The sequence below is a fragment of the Aquarana catesbeiana genome, linkage group LG12, assembly GCF_042186555.1.
Source record: "Aquarana catesbeiana isolate 2022-GZ linkage group LG12, ASM4218655v1, whole genome shotgun sequence".
Lineage (NCBI taxonomy): Eukaryota > Metazoa > Chordata > Amphibia > Anura > Ranidae > Aquarana > Aquarana catesbeiana.
In genome coordinates this window covers 83,655,530-83,672,075 of record NC_133335.1, presented here as the reverse complement: position 1 = coordinate 83,672,075, position 16,546 = coordinate 83,655,530, and the positions used below count along the sequence as shown (strand labels likewise).

Genomic DNA, 16,546 nt, shown 5'->3' with positions numbered 1-16,546 from the left:
GGATTTCAGCATGGATCTCATGGACCTCATAGCGGACAAAGTAAGTGAACACCATCTGTTGCCAGACAGAAAATGGCTATTTTATTAATATTTATTAAAGATTAATTACATAGTTATTGCCTTTGTACCAATGTTAACCTTTCTTTTGTATATTATTACAGCTTCTATGCAAATCACCAAGCTTAAGAGAGATGCACGTTAAATATCTGCAAAGCCACCCATTTTTTAACGGCAAAGACTGGGTGAAACTGAAGGCTGGGGAAGTAAGCCCACCATTTGACATGGAGACAGTAAGTATTTGAACCTTCTATATTCTGTGTGTGCATCAATATTTCAAATATTCTTCAGTAATAATGTTTCTTCTCTTCAAAGTTACCACCGATGGACCTGACGACAGAGATGATGATGGAGGAAATCATAGATCCGGACAAAGAAGAACTGAAACCTGAATTATCAGAAGAGGACCAGGAGCTTTATTGTGGGTTCTCTTTCACCAGCAGCAGATGGGGAGAAATACATAGGCCATAGGTGCCATCAGCTCCCCCTGCAAAAGTTGCAGGACCGTAGATTTTTTTTCCCCACACTATGGCAGAGTGATAAGGCAGTTAGTGTGCAGTGTGTGGTGATAGGGTAGTCAGTGTGTAGTGTTGAGGCAGTCAGTGTGCAGTGTGTAGTAATAGGGTGGTCAATGTGTTGGACCAGCTATATGGGGAGATTGGATGCTGGTACTTTTTTAGGTCGGAGGCCAGTATTTTATTCAGACGTCTGTTGGATCACCTAAAGGGGAGGTTGGAGGCTGGTATTTTTTTTAGGAGTGTGTTGGACTGGCTATAAGGGGAGATCGGAGGCCAGTATTTTATTCAGACGTGTGTTGGATCACTTAAGAGGGAGGTTGGAGGCTGGTATTTTTTTAGGCGTGTGTTGGACTGGCTATAAGGGGAGGTCGGAGGCCAGTATTTTATTCAGATGTGTGTTGGACCAGCTATATGGGGAGATTGGAGGCTGGTACTTTTTTAGGCGTGTGTTGGACTGGCTATAAGGGGAGGTCGGAGGCCAGTATTTTATTCAGACGTGTGTTGGATCACCTAAAATTGGAGGTTGGAGGCTGGTATTTTTTTAGGCGTGTGTTGGACTGGCTATAAAGGGGAGGTCGGAGGCCAGTGTTTTTTCAGATGTGTGTTCAGCTAAAAAGGGAGGTTAAAGGCTAATAATTTTGTTTCAAGCATGTGTTGGGCTAGCTATAGGGGTAGGTTGAAGGCTGGTATTTTTTTTTTTTTGTGTGTGTTGTACTGGCTAAAAAAAGGGAGGTTGGAGGCTAGTAATTTTTTTACAAGCGTGTTTTGAACCAGCTATATGGGGAGGTTGGAGAATGGTACTTTTTTTAGGCGTGTGTTGGACTGGCTATAAGGGGAGGTTGGAGGCCAGTATTTTTTTTTTTCTTTTTGCCATTTGCCACTAGTCGTGTGCAAACCAGCAATACTATATTGACTGGAATAATATGACTTTACTCTTGCAATAAATGGTAAAAATAATGAAGTGCTAGTGACTTTCCAAACTTTATAAACACCATCCGTTGTATCACTACGAGCACCCAAGATTCAGAATAGATTATGCGATGTGTCACTGTGATCAAGTGCAAGCCATAAAGTAGATCCACACGCTCTGCTGTGGGAGTGCTGTGTAACTTCACATATGTTTGCAAATATATGCAACAAAAACCTCTGTTTTATCAACTATTTGCACTAGTTTAGCTGCTAAATGTATTTATTGCCATCAATTTTGGAAATGACGTTAGAGTAGAGTTAGGGACCACACTTTGCAGAGGGGCCTTGACGTGGCAGTGCGGCTTCACATATATTTGCAAATATGCATATAATGTAAACCTAATACAAATTGTTGAAACACTTTAGACTTGTTTTATTTTGCTGGCTATCTGGTAAGTGTGCTAAGGAATTTAGTATTGTATTGTTCTGTAAACTGCCATACTTAACCACTTCAATACCAGGCACTTAGACACCTTCCCGCCCAGGCCAATGTTCACCTTTCAGTGCTGTCGCAATTTGAATGACAATTGCGCGGTCATGCTACACTGTACCCAAACAAATTTTTTATCATTTTGTTCCCACAAATAGAGCTTTCTTTTGGTGGTATTTGATCACCTCTGCGGTTTTTATTCTTTGCGCAACAAATAAAAAAAGACTGAAAATTTCGAAAAAAAAAACAAGTTTTTCTTTGTTTCTGTTAAAATTTTTTGTAAATAAGTACGCTTTCTCCTTCAATGATGGGCACTGATATGGCTGCACTGATGGGCACTGATACGGCGGCACTGATGGGCACCGATGAGGTGGCACCAATGAGGTGGCACTGATGAGGTGGCACTAACGGGCACTGATGATGGGCAGTGATAGGCGGCACTGATGGGCACTGATAGGTGGCACTGATGGGCACTGATAGGTGGCACTGGTATGCGGCACTGATGGTCACTCATAGGTGGCACCGATGGGCACTCATAGGCGGCACTGATGGGCACTCGTAGGTGGCATTGATTGGTACATATGGGTGGCACTGATGGGTACTTATAGGTGGCACTGATGTGTGGCACTGATGGGCACTGATAGGTGGGCACTGATGGGCACAGATGGGCACCGATGGGCAATGACAGGTGGCACTGATAAAACATTGCTGGGCAGATCTGGGCATTGCTGGGCAGATCAGTGACATAATGGTGCCAATCAGTGCCCATTTGTGGGCACTGATTGGCACAGATTGGGCACATGTGGATGGCCATGGGGTACATACCTGGCCATCCACGTTGCCCATTCCCTGGTGGTCCTAGTGGCATCCCTGGTGGTCCAGTGTGGTGAATTGAGGGGGGGGCTGCGCTGATAAACAATCAGCGCAGACCCCCCCCTGCCAGGAGAGCCGCTGATCGGCTCTCCTCTACTCTCGTCTGTCAGACGGCTCTTCCCATTGACAGCGTGATCAGCCGTGATTGGACACGGCTGATCACGTGGTAAAGAGCCTCCGCCGGAGGCTTTTTACCAAGATCGGTGTAGCAGTGTGTCAGGCTGACACACCGCTCCACCGATCGCCGCCATGCGCACCCTCGGGGGCGCGCTGCGGCATGTTATCCTGCTGGACGTCATATGACGTGCAGTCAGGATAACAGAACCACTTCCCGGACGTCAATCCGCTATAGGGCGGACGGGAAGTGGTTAAAAAGGATCTTCAGTCTGGAAAAAAATAAGTCAGTAGCTATAATGTAAATATTGTCGCTGCTGACTTTAAAATAAACATGCACTTACCAGTCCAGTTATTCAGCGATATCCTTACCCAGGCTGGTTGTTCACCGGTCTTTGGGTCCCCAGCGCTGCCAGCTGTTACTTCCTGCGGCTTCACAGTCGGCTCTCCACTGCACATGTGTGAGTCGTGCTGTGCTTTCTGAATGAACCCACAGTATGTGTCCCAGGAGGTTGCTGGCAGAGACGGGGGAGAACTTATTTTTGGTTAGCATAGGTGAGGCAACCAGAACTGGGAGTAAGTACCTGTCAAAACTAGGCATTTGCTCCCTAAAAAAGAAAAAAAAAACAAAAATGGTGGAGAAGCGGGAGCGGAGGAAAAGTAGAACTTCCTTTTTTGGGTGAAGTTCTGCTTTGAGCGCCAAAGCACACTTTTCTGCGTTATTGCAAAGTATAGTAACACATGTAGGCATCTGTTACCCACTCGCCTGAATTTTTAAATGCCTGCAGATAAATGATGTATACATTTCCTATCCCTGAGCTGTTCTCTTTGAAACCCTGGAAGGAGAAAGTGGAGAGAGAAAGAAAGTGTCAGCCAAAACCCCTGCTAAACCCCAACCCAGAAGAGATTATTATGCAAGTATTCTTATGATCTCATAGTTTAACCACAGCTGCTGAGTGTATATCTAAATCCCTAAGACAGACTATCTCAGCTCTGTCCTTGTTATTATTTCACATGAACAGTGCCAGATAGCTAGGGCTGAGCTACTGTATGTCTTGTGGTCACCTTCCAGTATATTGGTAGGCGAACCTGTTTATTATTATGTCGTTTATATGCTAGATAACCCTGTTCCTTATGGTCTGGTATTGCCTTGCTAATTTTAGCTTAGGGCACGATAACCAGCATAGGCTAAAGCCAGGATAGACATCCGGGGGCCACGTTAGGATCATATTCTTAGAGGTCTGTTTGCATCTTAGAGTAGAAACTATTGGGGAGGGACTAAAGTGTGGATTAGATAGGCTGACTGAGTTCCAGTGCCACATTATAGTTTTTCCGGGGAGAAGCTTTAATCCAGGCTGGTTAGACAACAGTTAATGATCTTCACATGACTGCAGATCTTGTCTTCAGGTCTCTGACACAAGACAGATGCTTCAGCATCCTCATAGGCCCCTGCAACTGGACTTTGCTGCAACATTCATCTAGGGGAATCTGTATTAGTAACTACAGTGCCTTGAAAAAGTATTCATACCCCTTGAAATTCTCCACATTTGTCATGTTACAATCAAAAACGTAAATGTATTTTATTGGGATTTTATGTGATAGACCAATACAAAGTGGCACATAATTGTGAAGTGGAAGGAAAATGATAAATGGTTATAAAGATTTTTAACAAATAAATATGTGAAAGGTGTGGTGTGCATCAGTATTCAGCCCCCCTGAGTCAATACTTTGTAGAACCACCTTTCGCTACTATTACAGCTTCAAGTCTTTTTGGGGATGTCTCTACCAGCTTTGCACATCTAGAGAGTGAATTTTTTGCCCATTCTTCTTTGCAAAATAAACGATCAAGGGGTTAATATGGCGCACAATGGATGTAGCCGAGTACATATAACTAAAAATGGTGGGGGGAAGGGGGTGGGTTGGGGGTTCCTGAGAGGGGGAACTTGGTGGTGGTAGTTAATGTTTCACAACAAGTTCAGGTATTAGTCCATGTAAGGATAAAATGATGCTGAATAAATGGAAGGCAGCCAGTCTATAAAAGCTAGAAGAAGCTCTGGAACAATAAAAGTAAAGTAGTAAAGTAGTTTAATCCGCGTGCTCTCGGGGGATGCTATAGCCTGATGAAGGAGCACGCATGCTCCGAACGCGAAGCACCGCCCGCCTCACCCCGCTCCCGGAAGTGAAGACGCAGGTCAGCACGGCGCTCCACGGAGGATCCATGACCGACATCCTGGCCGCTCGGAGGCTCTGAGGACCCTCGGCACCACCGGAACAGCTACCAGGACCCTGGTCACAGGACTCACATCCCAGGAACCCCCCCACTGGCCCGTGACACCCACATCCCCCGCGAGCACGCGGATGAAACTACTTTACATGCTGGTTTTTAGCAACTCAAATGTGAGTGTTTTTATCTATTGTAATAAATATTTTTAACATACATGCTGCACTTATAGGGCGCCGTCCTTCTTTCTTTTTTTTTCTTTGCAAAATAGCCCAAGCTCTGTCAGATTGAATGGAGATTGTCCGTGAACAGCAATTTTCTTGCCACAGATTCTCAACTGGATTTAGGTCTGGACTTTGACTGGGCCATTCTAGCACATGAATATGCTTTGATCTAAACTATTCTATTGTAGCTCTGGCTGTATGTTTAAGGTCGTGGTCCTGCTGGAAGGTGAACCTCCACCCCCAGCCTCAAGTATTTTGCAGACTAACAGGTTTTCTTCTAAGATTCCCCTGTATTTGGCTCCATCCATCTTCCCGTCAACTCCGACCAGCTTCCTCTGCCCTGCTGGTGTGTTCAGGATGATGTGCAGTGTTAGTTTTCCGCCACACATAGCGTTTTGCTTTTAGGCCAAAAAGTTACATTTTGGTCTCATCTGACCAGAGCACCTTCTTACACAGGTTTGCTGTGTCCCCCGCATGGCTTCTCACATACTGCAAACAGGACTTCTTATGGCTTTCTTTCAACAATGGCTTTCTTCTTGCCACTCTTCCATAAAGGCCAGATTTTAGTTGTCCTGTGGACAGATTCATTTTCCTTCCACTTCACAATTATGTGCCACTTTGTGTTGGTCTATTACACAAAATCCCAATGCAATACATTTTTGGTTGTAATATGACAAAATGTGAAAAATTTCAAGGGGCATGAATACTTTTTCAAGGCACTGTAAGTCATGTTTTGCTTGGGGATCAAATACTTATTTTACTCACTGAACTGCAATTCAATTTATAACATTTGTAACTTGTGTTTTTTGTAGATTTTTGGTTGATATTCTGTCTCTATCATTTAAAATACACCCATGGTAAAAACTATGCCGCGTACACACGACCGGACTTTACGGCATACTTGGTCCTGCAGACCGGAGTCCGCCAGACAATTCGATCGTGTGTGGGCTCCAGCGGACTTTTTTTCCCCAAAAGTTCAACAGACCTAGAAATGAAACATGTTTCAAATCTTTTCAACGGATTCGAGTCCGGTCAAAAAGTCCGCTCGTCTGTATGCTAGTCCGACGGACAAAAACCGACGCTAGGGCAGCTATTGGCTACTGGCTATGAACTTCCTTGTTTTAGTTCGGTCGTACGTCATCACGTACGAATCCGTCGGACTTTGGTTGATCGTGTGTAGGCAAGTCCGTTCATTCGGAAAGTCCGTTGTAAAGTCCGTCGAAAAGTCCGCAGGACAATGTCTGCCATAAAAACCGGTCGTGAGTACGCGGCATTATAGACCCTTCATTTCTTTGTAAGTGGGCAAACGTACAAAATCTGCAGGGGATCAAATAATTATTATTTCTGCCATCTGATGACACTTGGTGGTTAAAAGAGGCAGTGACTAATCAAATAAGGAAGGTAAATTATTATCTATCTCAACCAATGGAAAGAAGGTACACCTTCTGGGCTAGGCTTATTATAATTTGTATGAGCCTATTGTACAGAACGGTATATAGGATCAAGATAGAAAGCCATTGGGGACACACAACACAGACCACACACACGATACACTCCATACACTTCTCAACACACTTCACACTTCTCATCAACTCACTCTGATCACACGCTTCTCATCAAACCTCAAACTTTAATGTCGCACGACACAAGCTCCTCCTTAACAGGCCATCATATTGGGAAAGACAGTCATCTTAGGGACTCTGGTAACAACCATTATGAGCCAGCAGCCATTTTTGAAGGGTAAATATATTATCTTGTTATATTGATTTTATCATTGATTATTTGAATACGGACTATTGGGTGCTCATGATATTTAGATCATTGTTCCCCAGATGTAACAATCATTGTAGATTTTTCTTTAACTTTATTTTTGTTTTTCTAAATTTTACCACCTTTTGTTTGGCGCTATATTAGCAAACCAGTTTTATGTAGTTTGACTCTCACCCTAACTACAGAGGACTAACTGTGGGCTAATCACAGACGTTTTTGTCTGATAATTAATTCTATATTATATGGTTTTTATATACTGGGAGAAAGTAATCCTTTCATTTCATTGATATTGCTGAGCAAAACCCATTAGCGACTGTTACAAATAATTTTGTATTTTATGTGAGATTATTTTTTTTTTTTATGTCACCCATATCTAACTATTTATTGTGAATAAATATATTCCCTATTTAGTCTGTATTCGTATTCGTATGTGTGTTTTTAAAAAGAAATGTAATCGATAAAAACAACTTGTTATAATTATCATTCCGGGAAAATTATTCTCAAACGTATAATGCATAACAGTAGACAGTCCAAGGTATTTAGTAAGAGACATGTCGAGTCACTTTTTTTTTTCTTTTAACTACTGTCACCAGTACAGCTTCATTGTATAACAGGTGTGGCGGTGATCAGGAACACTGACTGGTGCGAGTACAAAAAATAAAAAAAAGATTAAAAAAAGTACGTTTTTTTAAATTTTTTTGTTTTTTTTATTACAATTTTTTTTAACACACTGTGACCAGAGTAATACAATGTTACCATAGCAACATTGTACTACTCTGGGGAAGCAATCAGGATTTTTATTTATTTTTTACACATTATGATTGCTTATGGCAGTGAATTACATTGCTATAAGCAAGCATTTTACCAAATGAAAGTAAAGTTTACTGATTCATTGTTTGTTTTGGTCAACACTAATCACATGGTACAGATGGGCTGTGCCTGAGCCTGTCTGTACCATGTGATCACACTGACCAATCACAGCTAGCAACACAATCGTACACAATGGATGGCATGGAAGGAAACCATCCATTGTTTACAACTGTCATGTGATCTGCTTTGATTAGTCACAGCAGTCACGTTACCGGCATCGAGCAGGAACACTAATCAGATTGCGCCACTGTGCGACCCAGCAAGCAACCTTTCTGAGAGGACGTCATATGATGTTTTCCACGCCCACCATGTGATGACCTCACATCTTTGGGGCTGTGTGGAACATCCCGGATGGACGAATGGTGGCTGGCGCGCTTACCCGGTCTCCCGGGTTGGCGGCTTTGACGTCTGCCTATCGCCATCCGTACATGACGCTGGGGGCGGAGCTTCTGTGGCCGCTGTGGGTATATCTTGATGCTCGGCGCAGCTGCAGCTTGCATTTGTGTTTTGCTGGTCTGTGGTTATGGTCAGAGGTCTGTGAGTGCACCTATATGCCTGGGATTCATCACTCCTACTCAGGTAATATCCTTCATTCAAGTGGTTCCTCCCACTCAATACTCGTTGTGTATGTGTTACCATCTCACTACACACAATATCATTCATTTAGTATTGTTTGTTTAGACACTTACCCACACACTCCTTGGGTTTAATTTCCATCATACATCAACAGTGTTTGCACTTTTTCACAGCCCTACCCTTAACTATCTGTCATCATGACGATTTTTATATCATTTACCATATTCCACACTAGAAACCCATTTCATTTCATATATATACATATTTTATTTTCAATACAACTCTCCCTGGTCAATTGTCAGGGTTAGAGATTACTTTTTGATGCTTAGTCTGTTTTCAGTATGTCTGTTGAGACTCATGCATCCTTATATATATTTTTTCTAGACATGGATATGGACACACTCTGACCACCAACCACATGCATCCTGCAGTCCGTGCTGTACGTCCTGAGTTTCCCTGCTGCGGTTTCTGGTTGCCACGTCCCCTCAGCCCCCGAACCGGCATTGCGTAATGCCGCCATTTTTGATACCCAGTGGTTTGGTGACCCGGTCCAGCCGAGTGGTAAGTATGAGGTCGTTGTCTCATTGACCTCTCTTGCCAACCATCACCCTTACCCCGATTTATTTAGCCACTTATATACATTATTATTTTTTCCAATATTCTTGTTATAGACACATGAATTATGCATCAGCCCCTGATGAGCGAGGAAGACTCGCAAAATGCGTAGGGTACCATCGATGCCACATGTATGCCCATATTGTCGGGTATCTGAAGCTGGTCATACCATGGTCATATATTGATTCATTTTATGCATGTGTATTATGTACTATGCATTTTACTAATTTATATTATGTATGTGCAATTATGTATAGTGTTTTTTATGGATGTACAAATTAGGTGTTATGAATTGTAGTTGTTTTCTACGTATGCTTGGAACTAGGCTATTATGCCGGGTAACGCACATTTATTGCTGTTCCCATGTGTTTCACACAGCATTCTGTGATCAATAAAACAATTTTATTGCACTTATTGTGGAAGTGTCCCAATCTCTTCCACCTCATTTAAAGTCCCAGGGCTGCTTTCCTTTTCTCTATGATGTTCACTCTGAACGGTAAAGTCACTGTCCAGCCATTATTCTGCTATAGGCCAAGGAGAAAGGAGTTAAGGAGGAACTGCAGTCTGCTTACATAATTTGTAATAAAAACATCTTTGCCGTTCAGACGCTTCCCTCCAACCACTTTGCATATTATTTTATATATACTCTGATTCTGTACTTGCCAAATATGCTGCAAAGATCTCCCTCCACTGAGTCTGGCTGTAACCATTTTAACTGTGGGCAGCTTAAGCTGCTGCCTGTTCACTTCCTGGATTTACACAGAGGCACACCTCCAGCTCTGCAGCCCTAATGCTCTCATTGGCCATCTTATGACTCCCTCCCTTCCTGGCAACTCTCATGAGAATGAGAGAGAGAGAGCTGTGCATGATGTCATAAGCCTAGGCTTTTTACTAGACAAGAAACAGGAAGTGGGCTGTATAAGGCATTTACTGGCAGAAAAAAAATGTTTTACTATTGAAAGTTTAAACAAGGGCAGAAGATTTCATAGATGGAAAGATGACTGAAGTTCCGCTTTAATCACCCTAGGACAGAAAGTCTCTTAACCCCTTCCCACCCCATAGCCGAAAGATGGCAACACCACGGGCTGACAATGCCAGGAGGGCGCCCATGGACGTGCTCACGCTGCCCATGCGCCCCCTTCAGCACGCTCTATGATCGCTGAGTCCTCTGGATGTGGCTGATCACAGATTAGGGTAAAGGGCCTTTACCGTGTGATCAGCTGTCAGCCAACAGTTGATCACACGATGTAAACAGAAGCAGTTTATATTTTTTATATTTTTAGGAGGAAAGCCGATAACCAGCTTCTGTTAAAGGGAAATCGGTCCCAACATTTCCGGCCTGTGCTGCTAATCAGTGCCACCTATCAGTGCTGCTAATCAGTGCCTACTCATCAATGTCACTTATCAGTGCCAACTATTAGTGCAGCCTCATTAGTGCCACCTATCAGAGCCCCATCAGTGCCGCCTCATCAGTGAAGGAGAAAAATTACCCGTTTGCAAAATGAACTATGAAATTTTTTTTCAAAATTTTCATTCTTTTTTTGTTTGTTTAGCAAAAAATAAAAACCCAGTAGTGATTAAATACCACCAAAAGGAAGCTCTATTTGTGTGAAGAAAATAATAAAAATGTCATATGGGTACAGTGCAGCATGACTGCGCAATTGTCATTCAAAGCGTGAGAGCGCTGAAAGCTGAAAAATAGCCTGGTCAGGAAGGGGGTGGAAGTGCCCAGTAGGCAAGTGGTTAATAGCATTATTACCAGATTAAAATAGAGGAGAAATAGTGTGAAAAAAATCAATGCAGCTACCACATCTAAAGGACCACTAATACCAATACTATCTTGATGAAGTGGGCAAAATGTTCTCTGTGGGTGGTCCTGTCTGCACCACTCTGCCCAAATTAAATGAAAAATCAAAGGAGCTGGGAAAAAATTGTTGGATAATCAGTTGGTGCATCCAATAATGCCTTGTAGGCTGAATGAAGAAAAAGATCAGTGTATAGCCAGCTTAAATCATAATTTTAGATATGGATTTTATTGCAGTTACATTGGTAGAGCTTGGACCAATATAAGTATGTAGGTGACATAACTGATCGATCGCTGGGGAAGCTGCAATTCCCTGTAATACTGACCACTACTACACTGATAGGAGAAGTCTTCTGAGTCCAGTGCTGAGCAGCTTCTCTTCTGACCTTTTTTTTTTTTCTTATGTATGTACTAGATATACTGATCCCTCTACATCAAATATCACTAAATGGTGGACCGCCTCAATGCTCCGTCTGGTCCCGCCATTTAAGATCTGCTTTTTTGTCTTCAGCCACCGCTGCCCACTGGCTTTGTTGTCTTTACAGAGCTGACATTGTAAGAGCAGCACAGCGATGCACGGAGGGCGGGGGCTGGCCCTGCATTCTAACAACCAATCAGTTAACTGGGGCAGAGCCCGCCCTCCGTCCATCCCTTTGCCGCACTTCCAATGTCAGCTGCTGTGCCTCTGATGTCAGCTGCTGTGCCTCCTACTATGCTGTGCCTCCTACTGTGCTGTGCCTCTGATGTCAGCTGCTGTGCCCTGTGTAAGGGAAGACAGGGAAGAGGGCACAGTTACTGTTATGAAGGACGGAGGGGGAAAGGGGAAAGCATCAGAAACTGTAATGAAGGAGGAGGGAAGATATAAAAGGGAGGCAGGGCATAAATGTGAAGGAAGTGATATGCAGGGGCATGGGGTTCTACAAAGGGGGTGAGGACAGTTATGTGAAGGGGGGTTCTACAAAGGGGGTGAGGACAGTTATGTGAAGGGGGGTGCTATAAAGGGGGTGAAAACAGTTATGTGAAAGGGGGTGCTAACAGGAATGTGAAGGGGGCTGGGAACTGCAATTTGAAGTAGGGGGTGATATAAAGGGGGACCACAGAAGAATGTGAAGGGGGGCATGATGTGCAGGGGGACTGAGAACACTGATGTAATAAAAAGGATTGTGATGTGAAGGATCTGAGGCTAGTTTCACATTATTGTGTACTGCATGTAGGCGGCCCCCTTATTGCAGTGGGCTGCCTTATAAGCAGAAACGCAATAAAATAAGTCCCTGCCCTGATCCTTTTTTTTTTATTGCACCGTACCAAGCTGCATGGTACTGTGGCACTCGCAAAATGTATCTATTTTTTTTATTTAGCCGTTTATTTTTTTGCTACTGCCATAAACTTCCACCAAAGAACTTAATAGCAATACAACATATGTGTATGTTAGTTGATCTTTGTACCCATAGCACAGCCCAGAAACCATAGTGCGCATTTTGCTTTTTTTAATCCTACTTAAAACATACTGACACTAATACTAGTTTAATAAAAAAAAGCTTTTTTGAAAAAAAAAAAAAAAAAACAATCCTGCCCAAAATATACTAACCCTGACCTTTGACCCAAACACTAACCCTGGCACTGACCTAGAGCAAACCTTGATAACACATAACATATATATATATATATGTGTGTTATCTATTTACATCTTTCTCCCTACGAGAGAAATATACAATTCATCCCTCCCTCCAGAAAACACAGGGGGGCTGCACAGTGACTGATCACTATGATAGCCAATCAGAGGCTATCACAGCGATGAGGTGGCCTGTAACCGAGAGTCTTGGGCACTGATCGTTAGTACAGGACCCGGGGCTCCCAGCACAAAGACAGATACGCATTTACACTATATTACCAAGAGTATTGGGACGCCTGCATTTACACGCACATAAACTTTAATGGCATCCCAGTCTTAGTCCGTAGGGTTCAATATTGAGTTGGCCCACCCTTTGCAGCTATAACAGCTTCAACTCTTCTGGGAAGGCTGTCCACAAGGTTTAGGAGTGTGTCTATGGAAATATTTGACCATTTTTCCAGAAGTGCATTTTTGGAGGTCAGGCACTGTTGGACGAGAAGGCCTGGCTCGCAGTCTCCAGTCTAATTTATCCCAAAGGTGTTCTACCCCACCCTATTAGATTGTAAGCTCTTCTGAGCAGGGCCCTCTTAATCCTATTGTATTGTATTATAACTGTATTGTCTCCCTTTTATATTGTAAAGCGCTGCGTAAACTGTTGGCGCTATATAAATCCTGAATAATAATAATGTGGGTTGAGGTCAGGACTCTGTGCAGGCTAGTCAAATTCCTCCACCCCAAACTCGCTCATCCATGTCTTTATGGACCTTGCTTTGTGCACTGGTGTGCAGTCATGTTGGAACAGGAAGGGGCCATCCCCAAACTGTTCCCACAAAGTTGGGAGCATGAAATTGTTCAAAATGTCTTGGTATGTTGACGCCTTAAGGAGTTCCCTTCACTGGAACTAAGGAGCCAAGCCCAACCCCTGAAAAACAACCCCGCACCATAATCCCCCCTCCACCAAATGATTTGGACCAGTGCCCAAAGCAAGGTCCATAAAGACATGGATGAGCGAGTTTGGGGTGGAGGAACCTGACTGGCCTGCACAGAGTCCTGACCTCAACCCAATTGAACACCTTTGGGATGAATTAGAGCGGAGACTGCGAATCAGGCCTTCTCATCCACTTCTGTGCCTGACCTCACAAACGCGCTTCTGGAGGAATGGTCAAACATTCCCAAAGACCAGTGGTCATCAACCCTGCCCTCAGGGCCCACCAACAGGCCAGGTTTTATGTATTACCTTGGTGAAACGCAGACTAGAATACTACAATCACTGAGCAGATTATATCACCTGTGATGTATTTCAGTTATCTTGCAAACCTGGCCTGTTAATGGGCCCTGAGGACAGGGTTGATGACCACTGCTATAGACACACTCCTAAACCTTGTGGACAGCCTTCCCAGAAGAGTTAAAACTATAATAGCTGCAAAGGGTGGGCCAACTCAATATTGAACTCTACGGACTAAGACTGGGATGCCATTAAAGTTCCCGTGCGTGTAAATGCAGGCATCCCAATACTTTTGGTAATATGCAGCCCCGCAGGTAAAGGCTCACTTCTGTGAGGCTGCATATGAGTACGGTCATTGGGAAGGGGGTTAATGTACACTAAGCTGTGCATACACAACTCAGCATACATTTTTGCACCGTGTCTGTGTGCTGGGATGGCTGAACTGCACAGGAGTAAAGTCACTCTGCACCAGCTGATCAAGATGGCCAAGGACTGGCATGAGGAAAAATCTTGCAGAAGATGCTGGTGTCAGTGAGGGACCTCTTGGGTGTCAGACTGATGAAGTTAAGGTAAGTACTGTAGAAATTTAAGGGGGTTTATAAAGTTGCATGCTTTATTGTTTTTATTTTTTGCACTGATATCATTTGAGCAGATTTATCTAAAAGCAGCAGCTTAGGTGAGGACAAATGTATGTTGGTAGGCAGTCATAGTGGTCAGACCACTATGGACTAGAAGTCCCACCTCTGCACTATTGTCCTCAGGTAACCATGGTGTCCAGCCTCAGTAGTGACAGCTTTGGCCTGTGGTGATGGATCTTTGGGGTGCCAAGACTGTTGAAGGAAAGGAATTGTGGACTTTACTTCTGTGTTAAGGGGTATATGAAGCCTCACGCTTTTTCTTTTTTTGGCACAGACATGATTTTAGCAGACTATGCAATAACAATCTGGAGAAAGTCCTTATTTCTTGATTCAAAGCCAGTCAATGTGTAGGTGAAGGTGAGGACAGACGTATGTTGATAGGCAGTCAGACCACAATGGACTAGAAGTCCCACCTCTGCACTATTGTCCTCATGTAACCATGGTGTCCAGCCTCAGTAGTGGCACCTTTGACCTGTGGAGTGTCAGATTGTTGAAGGCAAGGTATTGTGGCCTTTACTTATGTTTTAATGGGGTATATGAAGTCTCACGATTTTTCTTTTCATGGCACCTTCATAGTTTTAGCAGACTAGGCAATAACAATCTGGAGACAGTCCTCTTCTTTCTTGATTCAATGTGTAGGTGAAGGTGAGGACACCCACGTGTTGGTAGATGGCCAGCCCTAGTTCCGGACTGCTATGGTCTAGAAGTTCCATCTGCGCGGCGTTATCCTTCTCAGGCAATCATGGCATCGAGCCAGTCTTCCAGATCCTCAGCAGTGATGGCCTTGGCCTCCTCCTCCACGTTGTCCATCATGGTGGGTGTCTCAGGTTTCTTAGGTTCGGGGTCCAGGACAGGGGACTCAGCCTTTCCCTCCAAGACAGGGGCTTCCAGACCCAGCAGGAAGTCCAGCTCCTGGTCCAGGGTCTGGTGGGGAGGTGTGGCCCCTGGGAGAGGAGGCTGAGAGGAAGGTGTGGCCCCTGGGAGAGGAGGCTGAGAGGAAGGTGTGGCCCCTGGGAGAGGAGGCTGAGAGGAAGGTGTGGCCCCTGGGAGAGGAGGCTGGGCCCCCATGGTGGGGATGAAATGAGGCAGCTCCTGGGGCAGGCCCTCCTGTACGAGCTCCTCCTCTATATTGAGGATGAGGTGGAGGGGTAGAGTCTGCAGAGCTGTGAGGAGAACCTTATAGTCCGCACACCCCGGGGCCTCTCCTGCCCCGCTCCCCCATTCCTTCTCCTCAGAGAGCCGGAACTGAGTGTACGAGTCCCCGGCGGAGCTCAGCAGTACGGAGTATTCCTCTCCCCTCCTCAGCACCTCACTCCCCGCCGCCTCCGCCGCTTCATGCTTCTCCGCCGCCTCATAGCGCTCCCAGTTAGAGAGGAGTTTCCTCTTAGAGAACCCGCCGGTCCGTTCCTCACTCACTTCCGCCGTCTCCCCGCCATTGTCCGCATCCTGGTTCCTGGCCTCCGGGGTTCCTGTGTGCTCCCGGGCCGGTCCCCTGTGTCCTCTGTACACATGTTCCCGGTCACCTCCCGAGCCACGGCCCCGGTACGGCCTACGACCACCACCGCCCCCTCTCCGGTGTCTACTGCGGCCACGTTCCATCTGCTCAGGATGGGTCGGTGCAATCAAAAAACTCTTCCCCGCCCTCAGACTCCTCCATAAACGCTCGGCGTTCAGCCATTGGCGGGTAGACTGGGCCCCTCCCATATCGGGCGGTGCCTCGCTCAATAGGCCTATCTATCTATCTATCTATCTATTGCTTCTGCTGACGTTTTCCAGCAGAGGTGCCAATGTGTGTAGCCAGAGCGCAGTAATGCAGCCACTGCAATAAGCAACTATCCTTTTTGTAATTTAATGAATATACAGATCAGCCAACTCTTTTTGACCACTGACAGGTTAACCACTTCACTTACAGAAGGTTTTACCCCTTTCCTGACCAGGCCGTTTTTTTGCGATACAGCACTGTCTTCCTTTAACCACTTCAATACCAGGCACTTAGACACCTTCCCGCCCAGCCCAATTTTCACCTTTCA

At 44.7% G+C, this 16,546-nt stretch overlaps 1 protein-coding gene across 1 annotated transcript; it reads right to left on the bottom strand.

The window, feature by feature from the left end:
- Positions 1-14,473: 14,473 nt before the first annotated feature.
- LOC141114466 (cell death regulator Aven-like) lies at positions 14,474-16,233 on the bottom strand. The gene has a single exon (XM_073608156.1). The coding sequence runs from the start codon at positions 16,218-16,220 to the stop codon at positions 15,249-15,251; it is 972 nt and encodes a 323-aa protein (XP_073464257.1). The 5' UTR covers positions 16,221-16,233; the 3' UTR covers positions 14,474-15,248.
- Positions 16,234-16,546: the final 313 nt, after the last annotated feature.

Coding starts and splice junctions, on each gene's coding strand:
- LOC141114466 (XM_073608156.1), bottom strand. CDS start 16,220: ATGGGAGGGGCCCAGTCTACCCGCCAATGGCTGAACGCCGAGCGTTTA.